General features: G+C 32.2%; 1 protein-coding gene across 1 annotated transcript; it reads right to left on the reverse strand.

The window, feature by feature from the left end:
* Nucleotides 1–1891: 1891 nt before the first annotated feature.
* On the reverse strand, nt 1892–19003 carry LOC145327190 (uncharacterized). The gene is made up of 4 exons (XM_080170761.1): nt 18868–19003; nt 16704–17080; nt 10024–10153; nt 1892–3502 (listed from the first exon to the last, which is right to left on the reverse strand). Exons 2-4 carry the CDS (start codon nt 17004–17006, stop codon nt 3432–3434), a joined length of 504 nt encoding a protein of 167 aa, XP_080026887.1. The 5' UTR covers nt 17007–17080; nt 18868–19003; the 3' UTR covers nt 1892–3431.
* Nucleotides 19004–21987: the final 2984 nt, after the last annotated feature.

Genomic DNA, 21987 nt, shown 5'->3' on the forward strand with positions numbered 1-21987 from the left:
GAATATATTGACAGGGGAAAATTTGTCGTCAATGTAGCTTGCAGATTCATTTATTGGTCAGTTAGTTAATCCAGTAGGAGGGGTGGGTATGGGGTAAAGGGGTTGAATGAGAGATATCTACAAGTTTAACTTAATAGAGTAAATGTTAAACTGGTGTAAGATCCAAATAATAATAAATCCATTATTATATAAACATAAATGAATGAATAACTATTATTTTCTTTGCATATTGGTGAAGCAAAGATTAATAGGTATAAACTTCCATATCAAATATACAATATGTTTTACAGAAGGCTAAGCCCCTAGAACCCTCTAAAGATACTTGATGTCGGGACAGGGGGTCGACCACTCCAATTTTCATTTTAGTTTTAGTGAAAAAAATAAGAGGGGGGGGGGATTTTTTCTTGGGGCGACTTCTGTTGGAAGGGTGATGGTACCCTCCCCTAATATACATAGTTATAAACAAACAGACAGACATCGTTCTACTTTATATTATAGATATGTTTTACAATTAATTATAAACTAACTGTTATATAATCAAACTAGCGGCTAAGCCCCCTAGAGGCCTCTAGGGGCACTTGAGGAGGGGGGGAGTTAAATCCCAAAACCCATTTATTCATTTAAGATTTTAAAAAAAAAATATATATATAAAAATTGAAGGAAGGGGGCAATTTCTCTTGGGCGGGTGGTGGTACCCTCCCCCAAAATTGTTATAAACCTTTCTAAGACCTATGAGACGCTACCCTGTAAAGGAGAACCCGATCGGTTCAGTGGTTAGCGAGATACACACAAACAGACAGACAAAAAGACATCCTGTTACTTTCTTATAAGAATTATTATTTGAATTAATAAGAAGAATATGCTCATTTGTTTTGTGAAAACTGTAGGAAAAGTTTCATTCATTCTTACTTACAAGATGACTTTTTAAATTACCATCGGGAGGGGACAATTGGCTGTTTATTACACTAGTCCCTAAGTCTTTTTCTTATTTGTTGGCTTAACAATTTAGATTTGATTGGTCGGTTCAATTAGTTAAGTGTCCAAACGTTTCAACCGCTAATTGTAATCTACAGGCGGAGTAATTCTGTGTATCATCATTGGGGGATGTACATCAATTTATCGACTATTGTCTTATCCCTTTAGATCCTTACAGATTACAATTTTGGAATGACATGCATAAAATAATAACTGAATGAATTTCTCAATTTTGGAAAAACTTTATATAATTTCTGGATGGTTATAAAATATCTACTTCAATATGTTAGATAAAAATTAAAAATCAGGATTTTTCAAACTGGTAACGTTATCTTGAAAATCAAAAAGTTAGGACACGTTCTTTTTAAATTTAGCAATACAAGCAGTGATTCACATCTATAAATACTTTTAAATTTGATTTCTTATGTATTACCAATCCTCTGAATACAAATGTCATTTATGAATTATTGATAGGTCTTAAATATGAAAATAAGTCAGAGACTATTTTTACATTTTACACACGCTTAAAAATAGATCTTTTTAGCATGATATGATTTTCATTTATCACAAAGTATCATAGACAGGTTTCCGCAGACAAACATTTTAAAACCAGTTTTGTTAACCCCCAAGAACCGCGAACCGGTTCTCAACCATATTGAATAATCATGTATAGTATAGTATTACAGACAATTTACCACGAATATCTAAAATATCTTAAATTTAATACAAGTTTTGTTAGCCCGGGCCTTTGCCCCTTCGGGGCTAACAAGGCTGGTTTTAATCTAATAATTTTCATTTAAATATCCGCGGAAAGCTGTCTATGATACGAATCGATAAATAACTTTCCTTATATGTTGACGTACATACCATAATTATAAAGAAAGCTTCGCTTCAAAGAACAAAGATACATAATTTGTATAATAACTTATATTTTTTCAAAAATGAGGTAAAATTATTTATTAATAATAAAAATTTGTTATTATACAATTTGATAATTAAAATAAATTAAAACACAATATATAATTGTATAAAACTACAATAAAATAGACAATTTTCAAATAAAATATATTTGGCAATTTAAAAGAACGTTTCCTAACTTTTGTGATTTTATTCGGTGTTTTTAGTAAGCAGTAGATGTAAAATGAGTCATAGAATTTGGATATGCAATCGGTTTTTTTTGTAGGACTCTTATTTTTGAAGTAATTTAAGTTTTTTTTAATCAAGTTGGTTTTTAGGTAATAAAACGCAACAAAAAAAGAAGAAAATTGCCATTATAAACAATAATAGTAAGATCTTTAATTTGACACCTTACTTTTTTAATTCTGTTGAGTAATTATTGAAAAAATCTATTTTATTGAAGCCCAGAATCACAAAAGTTAGGACACGTTCTTTTGAAATAAAAATAATATATGATTTGGCCATTAAGACCTATTTTACTTAAATTCTTAATTTACTATCATAAGTAAAATATTGAATAATTTTTAATTGATCTTCTTATAAAATTATAATTAGGTACATTTATAAAATTTCGACTATACATTACATATGAAACTATAGTTTATATAAAAGAGGTCCAATGAATTGGATCATGTTCAAGTACAGAAACTAAACCATAATTTGACTGTACCAATTTTTGATAGTGTTCAGCTCTTGGGATATTTTGCCTAAAAGTTTGATTTAGCGGAGACATGATGATTTATTTTTAGGCATTTTTTTAATATTTTAATAATCTACTTATACACAACTATGGTGTGGTGATTCTAAACCTAAGTCTGATCCAATTCAGTGGTCCTCCTCTAATACACAATTTAAGAAAGATTTACTTTGGAACTCATTAGCTTATAAACTTATTTTTTTATCACTTATCAAAAAAAATATTGTCATATTTTTTTTACAAAATTTGATCACAGAAAATAATTTCAATTTACGTTGATTTTTTATAAAAACGTCATTTTCAAATCTAAAAGCTTGGCTAAGGATTTTTTCAATTTTATTTTTAAGTCAAAATTGATCTTCCTCTTTAAATTGATGAAAGGATAATTCATTACAAAAATATATTCCTATTGACTTATCCCTTAAAATTTGATAAAAAGCTATATCACTAAATTGATTAGACAAAGCTTTATTTTTTTAATCTAGGACATATAATTTTACAACTTATGAAACAAGGAAGATTTTGTATCCAGTATTGCTTTAAAACCGGTTAATGTTCGCTAGATAAGAACCGGTTATCAGCCATTCTGAAAAATCATGTATAGCATCATATTACAGACAATTTTTCCACAAATATTGAAATAATACAGTTTTGTTATCCTGAGCCTCAGGGCTTCCAAAACTGGTTTTAATCCCATACATTCCATTTTAATATCCGCGGAAAGTTGTTTATAATACGATGCTATAAATAACTAGCATTCTATATGAATTTGAAGGATTATTGCTCTAATTGTTGATTGTTCTCAGATGAGATTTAGAATTTTGCTGTTACATTGGCATTCATTCTCCAACACACAGGCAACATTGCTCTCACCTGAAAAGAAAAAAATATTCATTAATTTTTTTACTTGTTTACATAAGATATATAATTACGGTTCCAGGACAAACGCAGGAGTCCTAAACGTCGGAGTGGACAAACGCAGGAGTGTTAAAATATTAATCCTATTGAGTATTTCTATACAGATTAGGTTAGGTTAAGATATGAATGAACAAATAAGCCCCCCGCAGGAGTTAGGCATTTAAAAGACCTATGGTCTAAAATAGGTTAGGTTAGGTAAAGTGTCCTCTCCGACGTTTAGGACTCCTGCGTTTGTCGTAGGACCATAATTACTTGGATGTTGCTAGCTTTTCATATACTCTGATAAAGTAATACTCCTAGCTGGCTAAAATAACGTTGTTACTAGTTTTATTAGAAGTTATTTTAAAATTCTAAATTAGAATTCAAAGACGTAATTTTCAAAAGAATATAAATCCTATTGTACTAAAACGAAATTGGAAAAATGGAAAATATTAAAATGATGAATTAAAAAACAAAAGAGTTTTAAAATGTATATTATTTAGTATATATTTAAATTGCGAAGAAATTCCAGAGACTTTCATTTAATGTTAAAAATTCTTTATTATATATTTCTTATTTAAGAATCAAATTTACGTCAATTAATTTAGTTTTTATCCAAAATATTAAGAAATAGTTAATTATCTCATCGTATTATAGACACCTTTCCGCAGATAATAAAACAAAAATAATAAGATTTAGACCAGTTTGGTTAGCAAGAAGTGCTGATGGTCCGGGCTTACAAAAAAGGTATTTATCCTGTGATTTTTTATTTTAATAATCGTGGAAAATTATTCTTAAATACGATCACATACATAATTTTTAAATATGTCTTATAACATGTTATAATCCAACGGATGTCAATCGACTTAGAAGCCATACTGGAAATATATCTATTAAAAAAAATAGACTAATTTTCGTAGATTTTTTTTGCATGCTATTTTTAGCACAAAACTTGTGACATTAAAAATAGTTTGTGAACTAGGTAATATTTTTTCAACAACTAAATGCAGTTTTGTCATTTGCATCAACAATTTCCACTCTGACGTTCATTTGATTTAAGTTACTTATGCAAAAAATATCATCAAAAGTTAAACAGCCAAAGTATTATTTTTTTTAAAAATTGCAACAAGATAAGTTTTAAACCAAATATTACCCCTATATTACATCTAATTTAATAATGCAATTTTAATATTAATTTCTCTATAATCTTAATATTTACTAAAATTTTTGAGATATATCCTTACACTAAAGTAACAGGATGTTTGTCTGTGTGTTTGAACCGAAGGATCAGAACCGATCGGGTTCTCCTTGACAGGGTAGCTTCTCATAGGTCACAGGAAGTAGGGGCGTCATGGCGTCTAGGCGTTTTGGGGGAGTAAAATGGCGCGCGAAGCGCGTCACAAATTTTTTTTACCACCCCCAAAATTTTTACCCCAGGGTTAAAATTTGCTTGGGGGGGGGTTAATTACCCCCCCTGAAATCTGTTGGCAGGGGTAAATTTTGTTTACCCCCCCCCCCAAAAAAAATTTTAAATGGGGGGGGGGGGGGGGGGGGTAAAAGGAAAAAATATTACCCCCCCCCCCTTGGATGTCTATGACAGGAAGGGTTATAACTATTTTGGGGGCGGGTACCACTACCCTCCAAAAGGAAATCGCCCCTAGAAAAAAATTACTTTTTCTTTTAAAATCTAAAATAATAAATTGGGTTATCAAATACGACTCTCCCCTCCTCAAGTGCCCCTAGAGGTCTCTAGGGGCCTAGCCGCTAGTGAATAATATTTTAAAAGTTATATATGTTTTTAATACTAATCCAAATCATGCCCATCTAATAGATGATGGTCAAGAAGAAAATAAGAGTTGTGTTTTACCTAATAGATGAAGGTCAAGAAGAATATAAGAATGGCATCATGCCCAATAGATGAAGGTCAAGAAGAAAATAAGAGTTGCGTCATACCTAATAGATAAAGGTCAAGAAGAATATAAGAATGGCATCATGCCAATAGATGAAGGTCAAGAATAATTGCGTCATCCCTAATTATATCTACTGTACAATCCCCTTCCATTGAATGCAAAAATAAACTCATTTTTCTACCTGAATAGAACCTAGTTCGAATACAGAGTGCGCAAACTAAATTAAATACCAAATGATGCACTACCAAAACGTTTTCAGAAGCTTCATAATTGATTTGAATTTTTAGTTTGTCCGGCCCTAACAGTTAGGTAGCTATTTTCCTTAATTTAGATGTGTTAGAAATGTTCCATCTATTTGACCCTGCTGATTTTTACAGCATTATAAGCTACACATCTCCATAATAAAATCCTAAAAATCAAAGTATCAAAATAATTTTTTTTTATTTAAAATTGTATTTCTAATACATTTTTAATTAGTAAGACACCCTGTATATTTTCATGATCTAATTCTCAATCCATCCTGCCTGAAGTGCTGCATAAAAAAAGAACTATTTCTAAATGCACTTTAGTTTTCAGTAACAAAGACTTTTTGCAATTTGATCTGTTGGTTTTAAAGCAAATAGAAAATTATGTATCTTGCTAACCGATGAACCGAAATGGTTCTGCTTTTCAATGTAGCTCCTAATAGGTCCTGAGAAGGCTTATGTCTATTTTTGGGGGGAGCGTACCAAAACCATCCTAAGAGATATCACACCTAGAAAAAATATGAGGGGTTGAATACAACACCCAACCAACGCCAGTGCCCCTAGAGACATCTAGAGGCACTGGTTATTTCAAAACATGAGTTTCATAAAGCTTAGCTATTTTCAGATTTGGTTGTACTTGTTTTTACTCTATTTCTCTTTCTATTCTCCCAAAATTAAAACTAAGGAGTGCATGAGAAGTGAGCTAATATTTTCAGGGATCTGAAGGGATAAGAAAATGACCGAAAAATTTATGCATATCCCCAATCATGATACACAAAATTACCCCGTCTGTAGATTACAATTAGTGGCTGAAACGTTTGGACACTCTACATAATGAATCTACAAATCAAAATTTAAGAAAGTCCCCTAAGTTGTTTAGCTAACCAATAAGAAAACGTTACTATAAAACTTTGTCGACTAGTCTACTATCCTCTCAAACCCTGTAACATTTTCAAATCATCAAACTTGTGTTGTATACAGTCAAAAGCTTTCGATATATCAATGTTCCAAAACTAAGGAAATGCATACAAATTTATTTTTTAAAGCAAAGCTATTCTTTAACAAGGGTATATATGGTTGTCTTTCAGCAATGAAGTATTCTACTGCTAAAAGAATTTCTTGCTCTCTTGCTTATTATCAGATTTTAAAATTTTAAACATAAAAAGTAGACAATTAATTAAACTGTCAATCCAAAAAGTTGGCTGATTTTAAGAAAGAATTTTCAATATTTACTACTTAGGCTATTTACTCAATACCCACCCTCCTCCTATTGGATGAACGAACTGAGCAATAAATGAGGTCCATGTTAGCAACCTAAATTGACAATTATCATGTGTCAACATATCCATATCCTTAAACTAAAGTAACAGGATGTTTGTCTGTTTGTCTGTGTGTCTGTACCGAAGGATCTCGCTAACCGCTGAACCGACATTGTTCTCCTTTACAGTGAGCTTCTTATAGGTCCTGGGAAGGTTTTAAACTATTTTTGGGGAGGGTGTTTTCAACCCCCTCCCACCCGAAAAAATTTTTTTTACTCTTTTGAAACTCAAATTTAAAATGAGATGAAGTCGACTTTTCCCCCTACGACCTTAAGTGCCCCTAGAGGCTTCTAGATTGTTATTGCTTCAAAAATTGTGTACATTGTGTTCTTATATTTTGCAAGTTGAATATTTCATCACGTGTCTCAAACATTTACTAATTTTTTTAACCAATTTTCCTCAATTTAATGTTTCGTGTACAGATTTTTTTTTGAAAAAAATCATTTGAAAAATTTGAGAGGTGAAGCTACTCTTTAAATGTATCTTTGAATTTACTGTCTACAAATAATTCAACTTAAAAAATAGACAAACTTTATGACTTTGTCAATACTTGAAGATTAATATGGAAAATGGTAATACATTTTTCCAGAATGGCTTCGAACCCGATTAATATCCGCTGGATCAGAACCGGTTCTCAGCCATATCGAAAAATCATGTATAGTATCGTGTTACAGAAATTTTTCACGAATATTAAAATAAAAAAAACATTAAATTTATACCTTCGGCCCCTAGAGGTTAACAAATCTTATAATTTTTCATTTTAACTTTCACGTAAAGCTGTTTATAATACGATTCATAATAACAATTAAGGCACATTTTTACAATACCCAAAACGTACACCAAATGCCTTATACTAATATAAAGCTTCACAAATAAGAATAACGAAATTTATCCAGCAATCAACTTTTATTATAATAATGGATTTAGAATATGCGCGGATATTATGACAGTAAAAAATAGTCGTCAATTTAGGTTGATATCATGGACACCATTTAATGGTAAGTTCGTTCTCCCAGAAGCAGGGGGTAATAGGGTGGGTGGGGTGGTCGGTTTTTTAGCCAGCTACAAGCATAGGCGTCCAAGGGGGGGGGTAATGGGGCGATTACCCCCCCCCCCATTCAAAATTTACCCCTACCCTGGGGGTATTTACCCCCCCCAAACAATTTTGAGGGGGTAAATACCCCCCCCCAAAATAAAAAATCTCTAATAAAAATAATTTTTGCGCGCTTCGCGCGCATTTTTAATACTATATATTTAATAAAATTTAAATTACCCCCCAAAAAATTTTACCCCGGGGGTAAATTTTGGGGGGATAAACTAAATTTACCCCTGCCAACAGATTTCAGGGGGGGTAATTGTAACCCCCCCCCCCCCAAGCAAATTTTACCCCCGGGGTAAAAATTTTTTGGGGGGTAACAAAAATTTGCAGCGCGCTTTGCGCGCCATTTTAACCCCCCCAAACACGAATTACCCCCCCCTAAAAAATTTTTACCCCACCCAAAATAAAAAGCTTGGACGCCCCTGGCTACAAGTTTCACTTTTTGGGATAATATGATGCAAAATCCAAGTAATAATAAATACATTGTTATTATAATGATAATTTGTACAACATTTCAATATACTTTGCTTCTGTTGAACATGGAGATACGAAAAGTGTCGTGTGTGACGTCATAAATATACGTCTAAAAAGGAAGGCGCAAAAGAGAAGATGGAATAGAAACCCCTAGAAAAAGGAGGATTTAGACGTATTTTTATGACGTCATACTTGTTTTAAATATCTTAGATAATCTTGTGGAAATTTAGTTGAAGACATATGTTAATCTCATTAATTCTTAGAAATACAAAGATGACTACGTCCATAAAAGCGAAGCTCTAAAATCAGACGGAAGGACAAACAGACAGTAACACTTCACTATCAGCACAAGTTACAACTTTTAACGTCTTTGGATATGACGAGATTCGAACCTAACTCTCCCAGCGACGAGCGAAAAAAATAGCTAGTAGATCTAAAATGATCCATAGAATTTAGATATGCAATCGGTTTTTTTTGTAGACCTCTTATTTTTGAAGTAATTAAGTTTTTTTTTAAATTAAGTTGGTTTTAAGGTACTAAAACGCAACAAAAAAAATTGCTATTTGAACAAAAATAGTAAGATTTTTAATTTTACACCTTACATTCTAAATTCTGTTGAGCAATTATGGAAAAAAATCTATTTTGTTGAAGCCCGGAGAATCAAAACTTTGAACTTTGGGAGCTCGTCACGAAGGGGTTAAATAAAAATCACAAACATTAGGACACGTTCTTTCATATAATTTCTTTAATTGAATACTTATTTCTTCCCTGATTAATTCTAGTATTAATTTCCAATTGCAAATTATGCATTTCTTGTAAAAGATAATATTATAGAAGATTAGTGGAGATTAGAAGAATTTTTCAAATATTTTATCCTCTTTAGTAATAACAAAGCTGCTCTATAACTTGAGTATGTTTAATTATTCTGCTATTAAAGATTTACCTACATTAGTTTCATTTTTTCCCGTCATGATTTTATGCTCTCAAATGCAATTTAAACCGAATTTTTAAAAAAGATTTGACTATGAAAGGGGGTGTTTTTATTGTAAAAATGTTATCAGTTACTGGCAGTCTAAGTTTCTGACAAAATAAGCTTTTAATTTTGCTTCTAGACGACGTAATTTAATATTGAAATTTCCACCATGAGCAATGAAACCTTCAAAATTTTCATTGTACTAAAAAATTATTTTGAAATGACTGTAACTTTTGTGTTATTGAAGCTGGAGGCTTCAAATTTTGGGTATTGGGTCTACTCGTGGCAGGCTTTCAGCAGTTAAAGCGGTGTATTTCTTGCAGGGTTCCTTTAAAGAGTACCTACACCTACACTGAAAGTGATGTAGGTATGTCATGACACAAAAACAAAAATCATAGCAAACCCAAGCCTCACTTTGCGCACACTCTTTTTTTCACTAGACAAATGGCTTCAAACCTGCCGGTACAATATGTATACCTGTTAAAGAGGGGTGATGACCGTTCGTTGAGTGAAGTAGCTGGATTTTTGAACATTTCCTGCCGTACATGGGACAAGTCTCGGGATGCTGGCTCAGGTACGATTCTAACTCCGCTCTCATCTGCTCCATCTACACAAATTATTGGTTGAAAAGTTTGGACACTACTGGTTGGAAGTAACCAATCATAACAAATCAAGATTTCCATCTACAAAATAGCAAGGGATCTTCAGGTATAATACAATCATTTTACTAAAGTAACAGGATGTCTGTTTGTCTTTGTGTTTGTCTGTGTGTTTGTACCGAAGGATCTCGCTAACCGCTGAACCTATCGGGCTTTCCTTTACAGTGTAGCTTCTCGTAGGTCACGGGAAGGTTTATAACTATTTTCTTGGGGGGTGGGACACCTCTAACCCCCCTCCCCCCCCCCAAAAAAAAATGAAAAATATAAGTCTATAAAATGGGGAAAAACAAAGGCTTATTGTACTATTTCAATTATTGGTTAAAAAGTGTGTACACTATTATATTAAATCAACCAATCATAAGTGTTTTGAGTCTTCTAGGGTTAAATTTATGAAAACGGGAAAAATTAGAGGCTTATTGTACTATTGCAATTATTGGTTGAAACGTTTAGACACTATTATATTGAATTAACCAATCAAAATCGATTAAGTATCATAAGTGTTTTGAGTCTTCTAGGGTAAAATTTATAAATATGGGGAAAAATAAAGGCTTATTGTAGGATTGCAATTATTGGTTGAAACGTTTAGACACTATTATTTTGAATTAACCAAGTACCCAAGTGGCCCTAAAAGGTTCAATTTATATAAATTTATAACTAAATAAAAAATGCCTTTGTGTGAATAGATTAATGGGTAGATGGTACAAAATGCGACATAAAAACGTTTTCCTTATTTATTCTGATCATTCTAAAACATACACATAAATATATATACATATATATATATATATAAATGTACATACTATTGTATTATCAGGAAGGAAAGGGACATGGGCTGTTTATTACACTAGTCCCCAACGTTTTATAATAACTTTTTCTTATTTGCTTGCATATCAACTTCTGAAAAATTTATCAAATTTTGATTAGTTGAGTTATTAAGTTTAGTGTCCAAATGTTTTAACCACTGATTGTAATCTACAAAAGGGGTAATTTTGAGTAACATCATTGGGGATGGACAAAAATTTATCGGCCAATGTCTTATCCCTTTGATATCCCTGGATAAATATCCAATGATATCATGATTTACTTTCTTTTGTTGATGTAATGGAAATTTAATGTCAATACATTTTATTTCTCGTATTCATTCGAATCCGATTAATATCCGGTGGATTAGAACCAGTTCTCTTCCATATGAAAAAAAAAGATGTCTAGCATCGTATCAAATCCAGTTTCTACGAATATAAAAATGTAAAATTATAAGATTAAAACCAGGTTTTTTAGCCCGTGCATTCGGCATCTCGGGGCTAAAAGAAATGGTTTTAATCTTAAAACTGTACACATAATATCTGCGGAAAGCTGTTTATATTGCGACGATGTAAGAAATAACTTTTCTATAAAGTCCTTCACAATATAATACACAGACAATTTCTTTATTTGTAGCGAAGATACTCTGTAACTACGTTTTATTTGTTTGTCTGTCTGTCAAAAACGCAAATTTATCAGAGAAAAAGACAACATTGGACTATAATTATATTCGTACCCAAAGTTTTATTAACAATCATTGGCTCTTAAACTTTGGGTTTTTATTATTTAGATCTTGATTGGCCCCAACTTTACCACTAATAGTTTTAACTAACAGATAGGGTAATTTGGTTTATCAAAATTAGGACTATTATCTCTGCTAAATTGTAATTTCAAGCTAAAGTAATATTAATTGAAATAGATAATAGCAAAATATTGCTGCGCTACATTTATACATACTTGTGCTTGTTAAACGAGGAAAAGACATTTACAAAAACCTTTCAAGGAATTGTGATAATATACATATTTAAATTAAAGGATCCCACCCCCCCCCCGCCCCCCCCCCCTCCCATTTTAACTTTATTGTCAAATATGGTTTAAAATGATACTTTTCAAAATGGATATAAATTATACTGAGAGGGGAAAAATTGTCGTCAATTTAGGTTGATAACATGAACATCACGTATTGGTCAGTTTGTTCATCCAGAAAAAGAGGAGGGGATGGTGTGAATTAAGTGATGGGAAGGGGATATTTATTTCAGCTACAAGTTTCACTATTTTAGAGTGAAGATGATTAGAGTCCCTCAACAGATTATGACGTCATACGATAAAATAGCCAATGAGAGGCCAGTACAAACAGTAATTGACCAATCGTAAAATTTATGCTGGCCTTTCATTGGTTATTTTATCGTATGCCGTCATAGTCTATTAACTGACTTTAATCATCTTCTTTTAGAGTACATGTAGTCTGGTGTAAAATCCAAGTAATAATAAATCCGTTATCTTTAACTAAACTGAATATTGAGATACAAAATTATATCCTTGGAGTAATAAAAAGTTATTCCTTTTTACATAAAATGTCCTTGGAAGGGTTCACAATGACATTTTATACGATATTTCCCTTTTTTCCATTCAAGGATAATTTTCCCTATTGATACAAAAATGGTTCTAGGTCAAAACTATTATTTATCAAAAATATCATTTTTATATACTATGTGTTTTATACCAGGGAGGGAGGGGACATTGGACTGTTTATTACATTGGTCCCAAACGTTTTATGACATTTTCTTATTCGTTTGCTAAAAAAAATTTGGGGGCTTTCATTTAGTTTTAAATTGGTTTGTTCATTTTGTTGAGTGTTTAAACGTTTCAACCACTAATTGTAATCTACAGAAGGGGTAATTTTGTGTATCATAATTGGGGACAACACACGAACAAACAAATACCTATTTCTTAAGCATGTATGTGTGTGTGTGTATGTGCAATTTTATATAATTCGTAGGTTGAGTTAAACTTTAAAGCCCAGTAAATTTGAATTGTAATTTGAATGTGCCTAATTTGGCCTTCATCTTGATTAGGACATGTTGTAGTTAGTATGGCATTAGACCAATACGTATATAATTTTGATATTCAAGAACGTGTCCTAACTTTTGTGATTTTGTTTTAACCTATTCGTGACGAGCAAACAAAGTTCAAAGTTTTGATTCACCGGGCTTCAAAAAAATTGATTTTTTCAATAATTACTCAACAAAATTTAAAAAGTAAGGTGTAAAATTAAAGATCTAACTATTTTTGTTCATAATGGCAATTTTCTTCTTTTTTGTTGCGTTTTAGTACCTTAAAACCAACTTATTTTTAAAAATGTAAACTACTTAAAAACAAAAACAAGGTCTCCAAAAAAAACGATTGCATATCTAAATTTACATCATTTTACATCTACTACTTACTAAAAGCACGACTAGCTATTTTTTTTAAATCACAAAAGTTGGGACACGTTCTTTAATGCTTTTTAATGGCTTCAGAACCGATTAATATCTGCCGGTTTTCAGCCATACTGAAAAATCATGCATCGTATTAAAGACAATTTTTAATGAATGCTAAAATGAAAATACCAGTTTTGTTAGCCAGGGCCTGTGACCAATTGAGGCTAACAAAACTGGCTTTAATCTTGCAATTTTTATTTTAATATCAGCGGAAAGTTGTCTAAAATACGATGCAATAAATAAATTTTTCTGTCCCGGATGATCAGTTGACGGTTGGCAACCTTTAACTTTAGTTAGAAGATGGAGCAGCTCATGTGCCTAATAAAAAAGTGACGTCATATAATGCAAATGACCAACGATAGGCCATTCTACATTGTAATTGACCAATGGTAAAGTATATACTAGCCTATCATTGATCACTTGTATTGTGTGACGTAATTTTTATTATGCTCTATAAGCTGCTTCTTAGAAGATTCTCCAAAAATAAGATAATTATCAGTAACATTAATTAACAGCGGTTGAGCATTTACAATATCAGATGTAAATTATTAAATTTGCTGCGATACTTAAAATAAAGTCGTTCTAGGCTGTGTTAACTCAATTTATCAGGGAAGTATTCCTTCCTATTGAAATTGAATTACCACCAGGAAAGGAGGGGATATTGGGCTGTTTATTACACTGCAGTCCCCACAGTTTTATAACTACGTTTACTTATTGTTAGCTTTAAAACTTTGGGGACTTTTATTGAATTTTGGTTCTTTAAGTTCAGTTTCCAAATATTTTAAGCACTAATTGTAATCTACAGAAGGGGTTATTTTCTGTATCATCATTGGGAATGTACATGAATTTATCGGTCATTGTCTTATCCCTTTAGATCCCTGAAATTCCATGCATAGTGCACGAAATTGCACGGGAACAGGGTGTCCAACTTTTTATCTAACAAACCAGTTTTTCAACTAGTTCTTTGCTTTAAGGTAAAAATCGTTACACAGAGTTTAAAACCAGAGATCTAAAAGAAGAAGACAAATGCTAATATATTGATGTACATTCCCAATCATAATATATAAAATTAATTATTCTCAAATAATGGTTGAAACGTTTAATTGGACGGTCAACTTAATGAACCAAGTAATCAAATTTCATCAAAGACCCCAAAGTTGTTATAAGAACACGTTGTTATAAAACTTTATGGACTAGCGTAATAAACAGCCTAATAAATAGATAAAAAAAAACAGATAATTAGTGTAAAGCGCCTTAATTTCGAATTCAAAATTAACATCAAATGCTAAGTTCAAACTGTCTATAAATAAAAAAAATATTGCCTGATATTCTGGGAGGATGTGGACTGTAAATTATACTGAGCTGGATCTTTAAATCATTTTAGTGGTGAGCCAGATCGGGGTAAGCCAACTTTCCACCAATGAGAGCACAGCATTTTATGAAATGCCGCGCTGTGATTGGCTGCAATTCGGCTCACCCCGATCTGGCTCACCACTAAAATGATTTAAAGATCCAGCTCAGATAAAAAAAAAAAGATAATTGGGGTAAATTTTGAATTCAAATATAACATCAAATGCTTTACTAAGTTCAAACTGTCTATAAATAAAAAAATATTGCCTAATATTCTGGGAGGAAGGGGACTGTAAATTATACTGAGCTGGATCTTTAAATCATTTTAGTGATGAACCAGATCAGGGTAAGCCAACTTTCCACCAATGAGAGCACAGCATTTTATGAAATGCCGCGCTGTGATTGGCTGAAATTCGGCTCACCCCGATCTGGCTCACCACTAAAATAATTTAAAGATCCAGCTCTGGTACCCAAAGTTTTGTGAACCAGTTCTTTCATGTGTTGGCCTATCTTTGGGAAATTTATCAAACTTGATTGTTTGGTATAAATTTTTCTACTACTATTTTAATCTACAGAGGGGGTAAATTTGCTCATTTTAGATAACAATTTATTGTCTATTGTCTTATCCCTTAAATCCCTGTCTCTTTTGTAAGAAAATAATTATAATCAGGAATCAGGAACTTTTGACCGTTTCAAAATATCTCGTTCCTAGCCTGAGAAAATCTTAAAAAAAACCTTTACAAATTGGACAATTCTAAATAAACCTTTAAAAATGGTGGTTTTTTAGTCATTTCTAAGGCTAGGAATGAGATATTTTGAAACGGACAAAAGTTCCTGATTCTACTCCTCAAGGCCTTTCCTGGGAGCACCATGAAGCCATCATTCTCATTCAATAATTTTTTTACTATCATTGACAAATAGATATACAATTTTATGTCTGGTCGTTGGTAAAAGATTGGTAAATAAAGGGTAAGGAAGCGAAATATGACTTTGACTGACTTATAGTCGGAAATTTATTATAAAACTGGGGAAATGCACAATAATATTTAGCCCTCTAGCACTAATAGAAACTGAGATAATAAATAGAGATGACTTGAATGTCGTCTTTGCATATTTTTATTAATTAAATACGTTTTTAAGTGGTCGCATTCTAAATATCAATTTTTTAAAATTCTTTTTCGGTCAGAAATTTTATTTAATTTAGTTTTATCTGTTGCACATCCCCTCTTTGTCTAATTCCGATGTGAACCTGCCCTAATGGTTATACAAATAGAACAATAAACTGTAATTCATTAATAGTTGCAGTGGGGGGGGGGGGGTGAAGGAACATTGGGTTATAATGACTTATAAGTCTTTTAATGACGTTTTCTTATTTGTTGGCTTAACAACCTTGTGGACTTATGTAAATTTTTTGTCGGTTGGTTAATTGAGTTGAGTGTCCAAACGTTTTAACCACTATGTGTAATCTTCAGAAGGGGTAATTTTATGCATAATCATTGTGGATGTGCATCAAGCTATTATCCTTTGTCTTATCCCTTTAGATCCTTGAATAGTTGGCAACTCAAAAGTTATTCCCCTTGCTTCATACTCTATGATTTTATATAGTCAACAACAAAATGCATTCAATTTTAAAAAAGAAAATAAAATTAACATAAAATATTTTAAAAACAAACAAAAACAAAAACGTTGATTAATCGGTTAATAAGTTAAGGGAATTTGATTTACTGCAATTTCTAAAAAGTACTAGGTAATATTTAAAATGTTTTTATATGCCATTATGATCAAATCATTATTGCTGAGAACCGGTTCTAATCCAGCAGATGTCAATCGGTTTCGAAGCCATACTGGAATAAAATTCTAACTATACCTGTTTACTTCGTTGTGTGGCTCTAGAAATGAGCTGTATGGACAAGGCAATGAGAAGAACAAGTACAAAGGCGACCACAAACATAGTAACAAACAGCCAGACATATGTCTCTCTCTCAATATCCTCCTCCGCGCTGCCCGCGTGCCACTGCTCCTCCTCGTTGCGCGCCATTGCTGTGTGAATGTCGGCTTCGTTGTTGGCGTTGTTAGCGACAATGTTGCCAGCTGACTCTTTTTGGCGGGAAAACTGAGCTTTGGTCTGCTCGGGAAAGTAACGGGCGGGCCCGCGGAACGCCTGCATCATGTAGCTGGCTGTTTGTGCTGCTGCTGAAGCTGCTGGGGGGAGGGGGGTCGCGCGCCGTGGAAAAATTGTGGCTTCTAAAAATAAAATAACAATTTTTGATATTTTTCATTTTTTTTGAAAACAACTAGCGGCTACGACCAAATATCTTTAAAGTGGTAAGATCGAGGCAGAAAAAAACCTAAACCTATCCTAAGGTTTAAATAAAAAATAGAATAACCTAAACCCATACCAGAACCTAACTGAAGTTATCCTAAAAGGGTTAACTCAATCAGGTCTCCTGTTATCGAAATCATAAGCTTCAGACAAAAAAAACTTTCCTACCTCATTTAATAGGATATTCAAAATATTTTATTATAAACATTTGAGTTTTAAAATCTAAAGACAGTATAAAAAGTTAGTGCCTCAATTTTAGATGTTGCATTTTGGGGGAGGGTACATTGCATCATAAATTACACTTGTACCCAAAGTTTTATAACCACTTTATGTTATTCAAATACTTTTATTTAATTTTGAATGGTTGTTTCCAAACTAGCAGTGTTTAAATTTTTCAACCAATAATTTTATACTCTACTAAAAGAATATCTAAAAGTTTAATTACAATTTTTATCGTTTGTAATAAATTTTTACATCATCATATATTTTTAAAAAGCATTCATCTTTTTTTGCCAATAGCAATAAAACGTTTTTACATAAATTGTAAATAAATCCCTTTTCTGGAAAGACTTGCCTTGTTTTATAACTATATTGTTGTGTATTTTGTAATATTTTTTACAAAATACCAAAAATGCTTACAAATAAACATAAAAAATAGAATTTAAAAAACATCTCGATAATTAAATATAAAAATTATCCTATTATATAAAGTAGTAAGTTTTTTGTCTGAAGCTTAAGATCTCAATATCTAATGAACCGATTGGGTACTCTTTTTCAGTTAAGCTACACATAGATCCTGATATGGTTTTAGGCTATTTATTTTCAGAACCAAAGTCTGGGATGGTTTTAAGCTTTTTTTCAGCCTCTCACTGCCCTCTTCGACATAAGTTCCTGTAGTTGCTAGGGGCGTAGCCGCTAGTTTTTTATAAAGCAGTTTATTTTCCAGTATGGTTTCGAAATCGATAGGTAGATATCAGCTGTGTTAAGAACTTTCGGCCCCTCGGGTCTTGCAAAACTGGTTTTAATCGTTTTAATTTCCACGGAAAGCTATATATAATACGAGCGGCTTCGCCCCTAGCCTGTAGGGGCTTTGCCCCAAGAGGTAATTAAAGAAAAAAAATAATTACCTCTGGAGATGCCCCCACAAGTTTTAAAAATTATTTTTTTTTAATTGAGGGGGGATTTTTTTCATTTTTGGGGGGTTGGGGGGTGTCCCACCCCCCAAGAAAATAGCCTAAAACCACCACAGGACCAGTAGGTATATTCCCTGAAGAGTAGAACCCAATCGTTTCAGTGGTTACCGAGATCTTGAGGGACGGACAGACAGACGGACAGACAGACAGACAGACAGACAGACGGACAGACGTCATTCTACTTTGTATTATAGATGATGCTATAAATAACTACTTTGAAATTGAATCTAAACTTATATAAAATTATATAATATAAGCTTCATGCAAAAATGATCTCATATAGAATTTTTAATCGAACTTTTAGAAAGGCAAAATAGTTTTTCTGTGAAATACTGTTGCCAACAAATGTGTTACTTAGCCTCTAGAGAAGGATACCAGAAAAATAGCCTGAACCCAACCCAAAAAATGTATAAATCTTCCCTGAAAAGTACAACCATATGGTTCAGAAGTTTTCGAGATATTTAGCTTCCGACAAATAAAACCTTACTACTTTATATTACAAGACAAGATTTTACCTTTTTATTGAACTTTTTCAAAAAGAATAACTTTAATGTAATATTTTACTAAATATTGTCACAGGAATAACCTCTGATGATGGTTATAACCATCCACTGCTGACTGTTGTCGGAACAGAACTAAGCAGATTTCTTTCCGTTTACTCGCGTTTTAACATCCACTTTTTTCATTCAGCCACTTACACCTTTTTCCCCCTCCAATTTCCGCTTGCTATGCCGCGGTGTTTTTATAATAAAACCAAAAATATTTGCCAGAAATTGAGGGGACATGGGGCTATTGCTTACCATAGTCCCCAAACTTTTATGATAACGTTTTCTTATTCGTTAGCTTAACAGCTTTGGGTACTTTTGTTGAGGTTTACTTGGTTGGTTCATTAAAATAAGTGTTGAAGCGTTTCACTCACCAATTTTAATATACAAAAGGGGTAATTTTATGTGTATAATCATTGGAGATGTACATATCAATTTATCGGTAACTGTCCTATCCCATTAGATCCCTGACAGCTGCCTATATTTTTTAATATCCAAAAATTGGCGAATTAATTTATTATTGAGTAGAATGTATGAACACCATTGCCTCTGGGAGTTTGATGGGGGGGGGGGGGAGGTATTTCCCCTTCTCTAAAAATTGAATGGCAGAAATTAAGGCAATCGTTCAGTCACAGTGGAAAAATGGTTGTAGAATATACAAGGATATTATGACAGAAGAAAAAAATATCGTAAATTTAGGTTGCTATTTCTCCTGTCAGTTATTGGTCAGTTTGTTCATCCAGTAGGAGGAAAGGAAAGAGTAAAAGGGGTGGATGTAGGGTATTATTATTTTAGCCAGCTGTAATTTTCACTAATGATATATCTATTTTTAAATCTATTAATATATGTTTCAACTTATTGTAAACTAATAAATTGACATTTCTTGATAAAAATTTGGGTTTGGCAGCTGCTTGATCACTTGTCCAAAACTGCGGATAACCGACTTTAACTGATATTTGTAGCTGAATTAAATTTAGGGGAAGTTGCTGCAGCTGAGACATGTTTAGATTCGTCCTTGGATTGTCCCTAATCTTCTTTAAGATAGAAAATAGGTTGAAAAGTCACAAATATAAAAAATAGACGTGATTTGTGAAAAGCAATACAAATAAAATGAGATACAGACACACAATAATTGGATTATAGCTTTGCTTAATAGATTTATTATTACTTAGATGTAACACCAGATGATTGTATACTCTAATAAAGTGAAACTTGTAGCTAGGCGAATATAACGATCACCTATCAACCCCAAATACACCATCACCTCATCTCCTACTGGATGAACGAACTGACCAATAAATGATGTCCATGTTAGTAACCAAAATTAAAGACAATGTTCCCCAATCATAATATCCAAATATATTCTATAACCATTTATATTTTTTTCTGTAGTATTCGACTAAAAAAATCTACTGTGTTTATAGAAAAAAAAACGCGGGAATACCAGAATATTGAAAATTTGTTGTCAACCTGAAAGGATTTATCCATGAACAATCACATCAATATAAATGTCATGTTGATGAATCATATAATGTTTGTGTTGAAATAAATTTCAAGAAACTGGGTTAAAAACAGTGATCTAATGGGATAAGACAATGGACGATGTGCATTCCAATGATGATACACAAAATTTTCCTTTCTTTAGATAACAATTACTCTTTGACTCTTTTGGAATTTTATCCTAATGAACCAATAAATTAAAATTTAATAAAATTCCCCAAAGTTGTTGAGCCAACGAACAAGAAAACCCTTAAGATATTAGAAATTGCCAATTGTTGGGATTTATATTGTCATGAAAGATTTTTATTCGTCCTTGGGGGGGGGGGGGGGGGGTTGGACTAGGAATAATTTTTGATAATAAAATAATAATTATATAAAATGTTTTAGTTGAGTCATAAAGAAATCTATAACTGTATATTTACATATAATTTTTTTAATAATGTATTATTAATTGTATTATGTGTGGGTTTTTCCAAACTTAAGTAGAACAAGAATGCTTCAGGTATTTATAGCGCATCTACTTCATTAAAAGTGGTTCATAAAACCCGCCGAATATTGAAATTTCTTTGTTATTTTGCATAATAGTTAATCATCACATCGTATTTTAGGCAGCTTTCTGCAGATACTAAAATAAAAAGTATAAGATTAAACAAGTTTTGTTAGCCCCGAAGGCCCTTGGTATTAATTTTATGATTTTTAATGAAACATTTTTGTGGAAAATTGTCTGTGATACGATGCTATACATGATATTTCGACATGGCTGATAACCGGTTCAAATCCAGCGGAAATTAATCGGTTTCAATGCGATACTGGAAAGTTCATTAAGTCTACATACAAAGAGTAGGTGCACTTTCAAATACCAATTACTTAATGGTTAACTTTTTGAAAAGGAAAAATGGATTATTCAGTTAATTTGTCATTTTATGATTAATTATGCTTCAGTATGGCTGATAACCGGTTCTAATCCAGCGGATATTAATCGGTTTGGAAGCCATACTGGAAAATGAATCACCAACTTCTGTGAGTGGAAATTCAGAATTATTGACATAATAATTTTGGCCTACTTAATGTCATAATTTTAATGGATTTTTCTTATAGTTTAGCTACTCTGTAACTATATGTATGTCTGTATGTCTATCCACATTTCTAATTATCACTATGACATTCAAAAGTAGATAATCACACAATAATAGAGGCATTGCAGTTTTTTTGTTTGAAATTAGCGTGCTATTATATGTTGGAAAAGGTTATCATTTTTATTTAAACATAGCTCGTTTGAATATAGCAAAAAATTAGGTATTTATGTAAATGGTTATCTTCGTATTGCTATGCCAACGTCCAAGTTTTTTTTTATTTTGATAGAAGTAAATTAAGTGTTTTAATTTTGTAAATGTTTTAGGGGGGTAATCTAATGTATTTCTCAAATTTAGAGTGGGGTAAAACAAGGGCCTTCAAAGTTTGAGGGTGATAAACACCCCTTTACCCTTACCCTTGGACGCCTATTTATTTACCTTGTTACAAAAATTTTCATAATTTTCTCAAGTGTTTTTAAAGAAAGTTAGTTATCATTTTAATGTTTTTAAAAATAGT

Source organism: Acartia tonsa, chromosome 8 (assembly GCF_053477335.1).
Source record: "Acartia tonsa isolate MP-2025a chromosome 8, ASM5347733v1, whole genome shotgun sequence".
NCBI lineage: Eukaryota > Metazoa > Arthropoda > Copepoda > Calanoida > Acartiidae > Acartia > Acartia tonsa.

Coding starts and splice junctions, on each gene's coding strand:
- LOC145327190 (XM_080170761.1), bottom strand. CDS start 17,006: ATGATGCAGGCGTTCCGCGGGCCCGCCCGTTACTTTCCCGAGCAGACC. Junction 10,154..16,703: donor CCACACAACGAAGTAAACAG/GTATAGTTAGAA, acceptor TAATTTGTGTAG/ATGGAGCAGATGAGAGCGGA. Junction 3,503..10,023: donor TCATCACCCCTCTTTAACAG/GTATACATATTG, acceptor TTTTCTTTTCAG/GTGAGAGCAATGTTGCCTGT.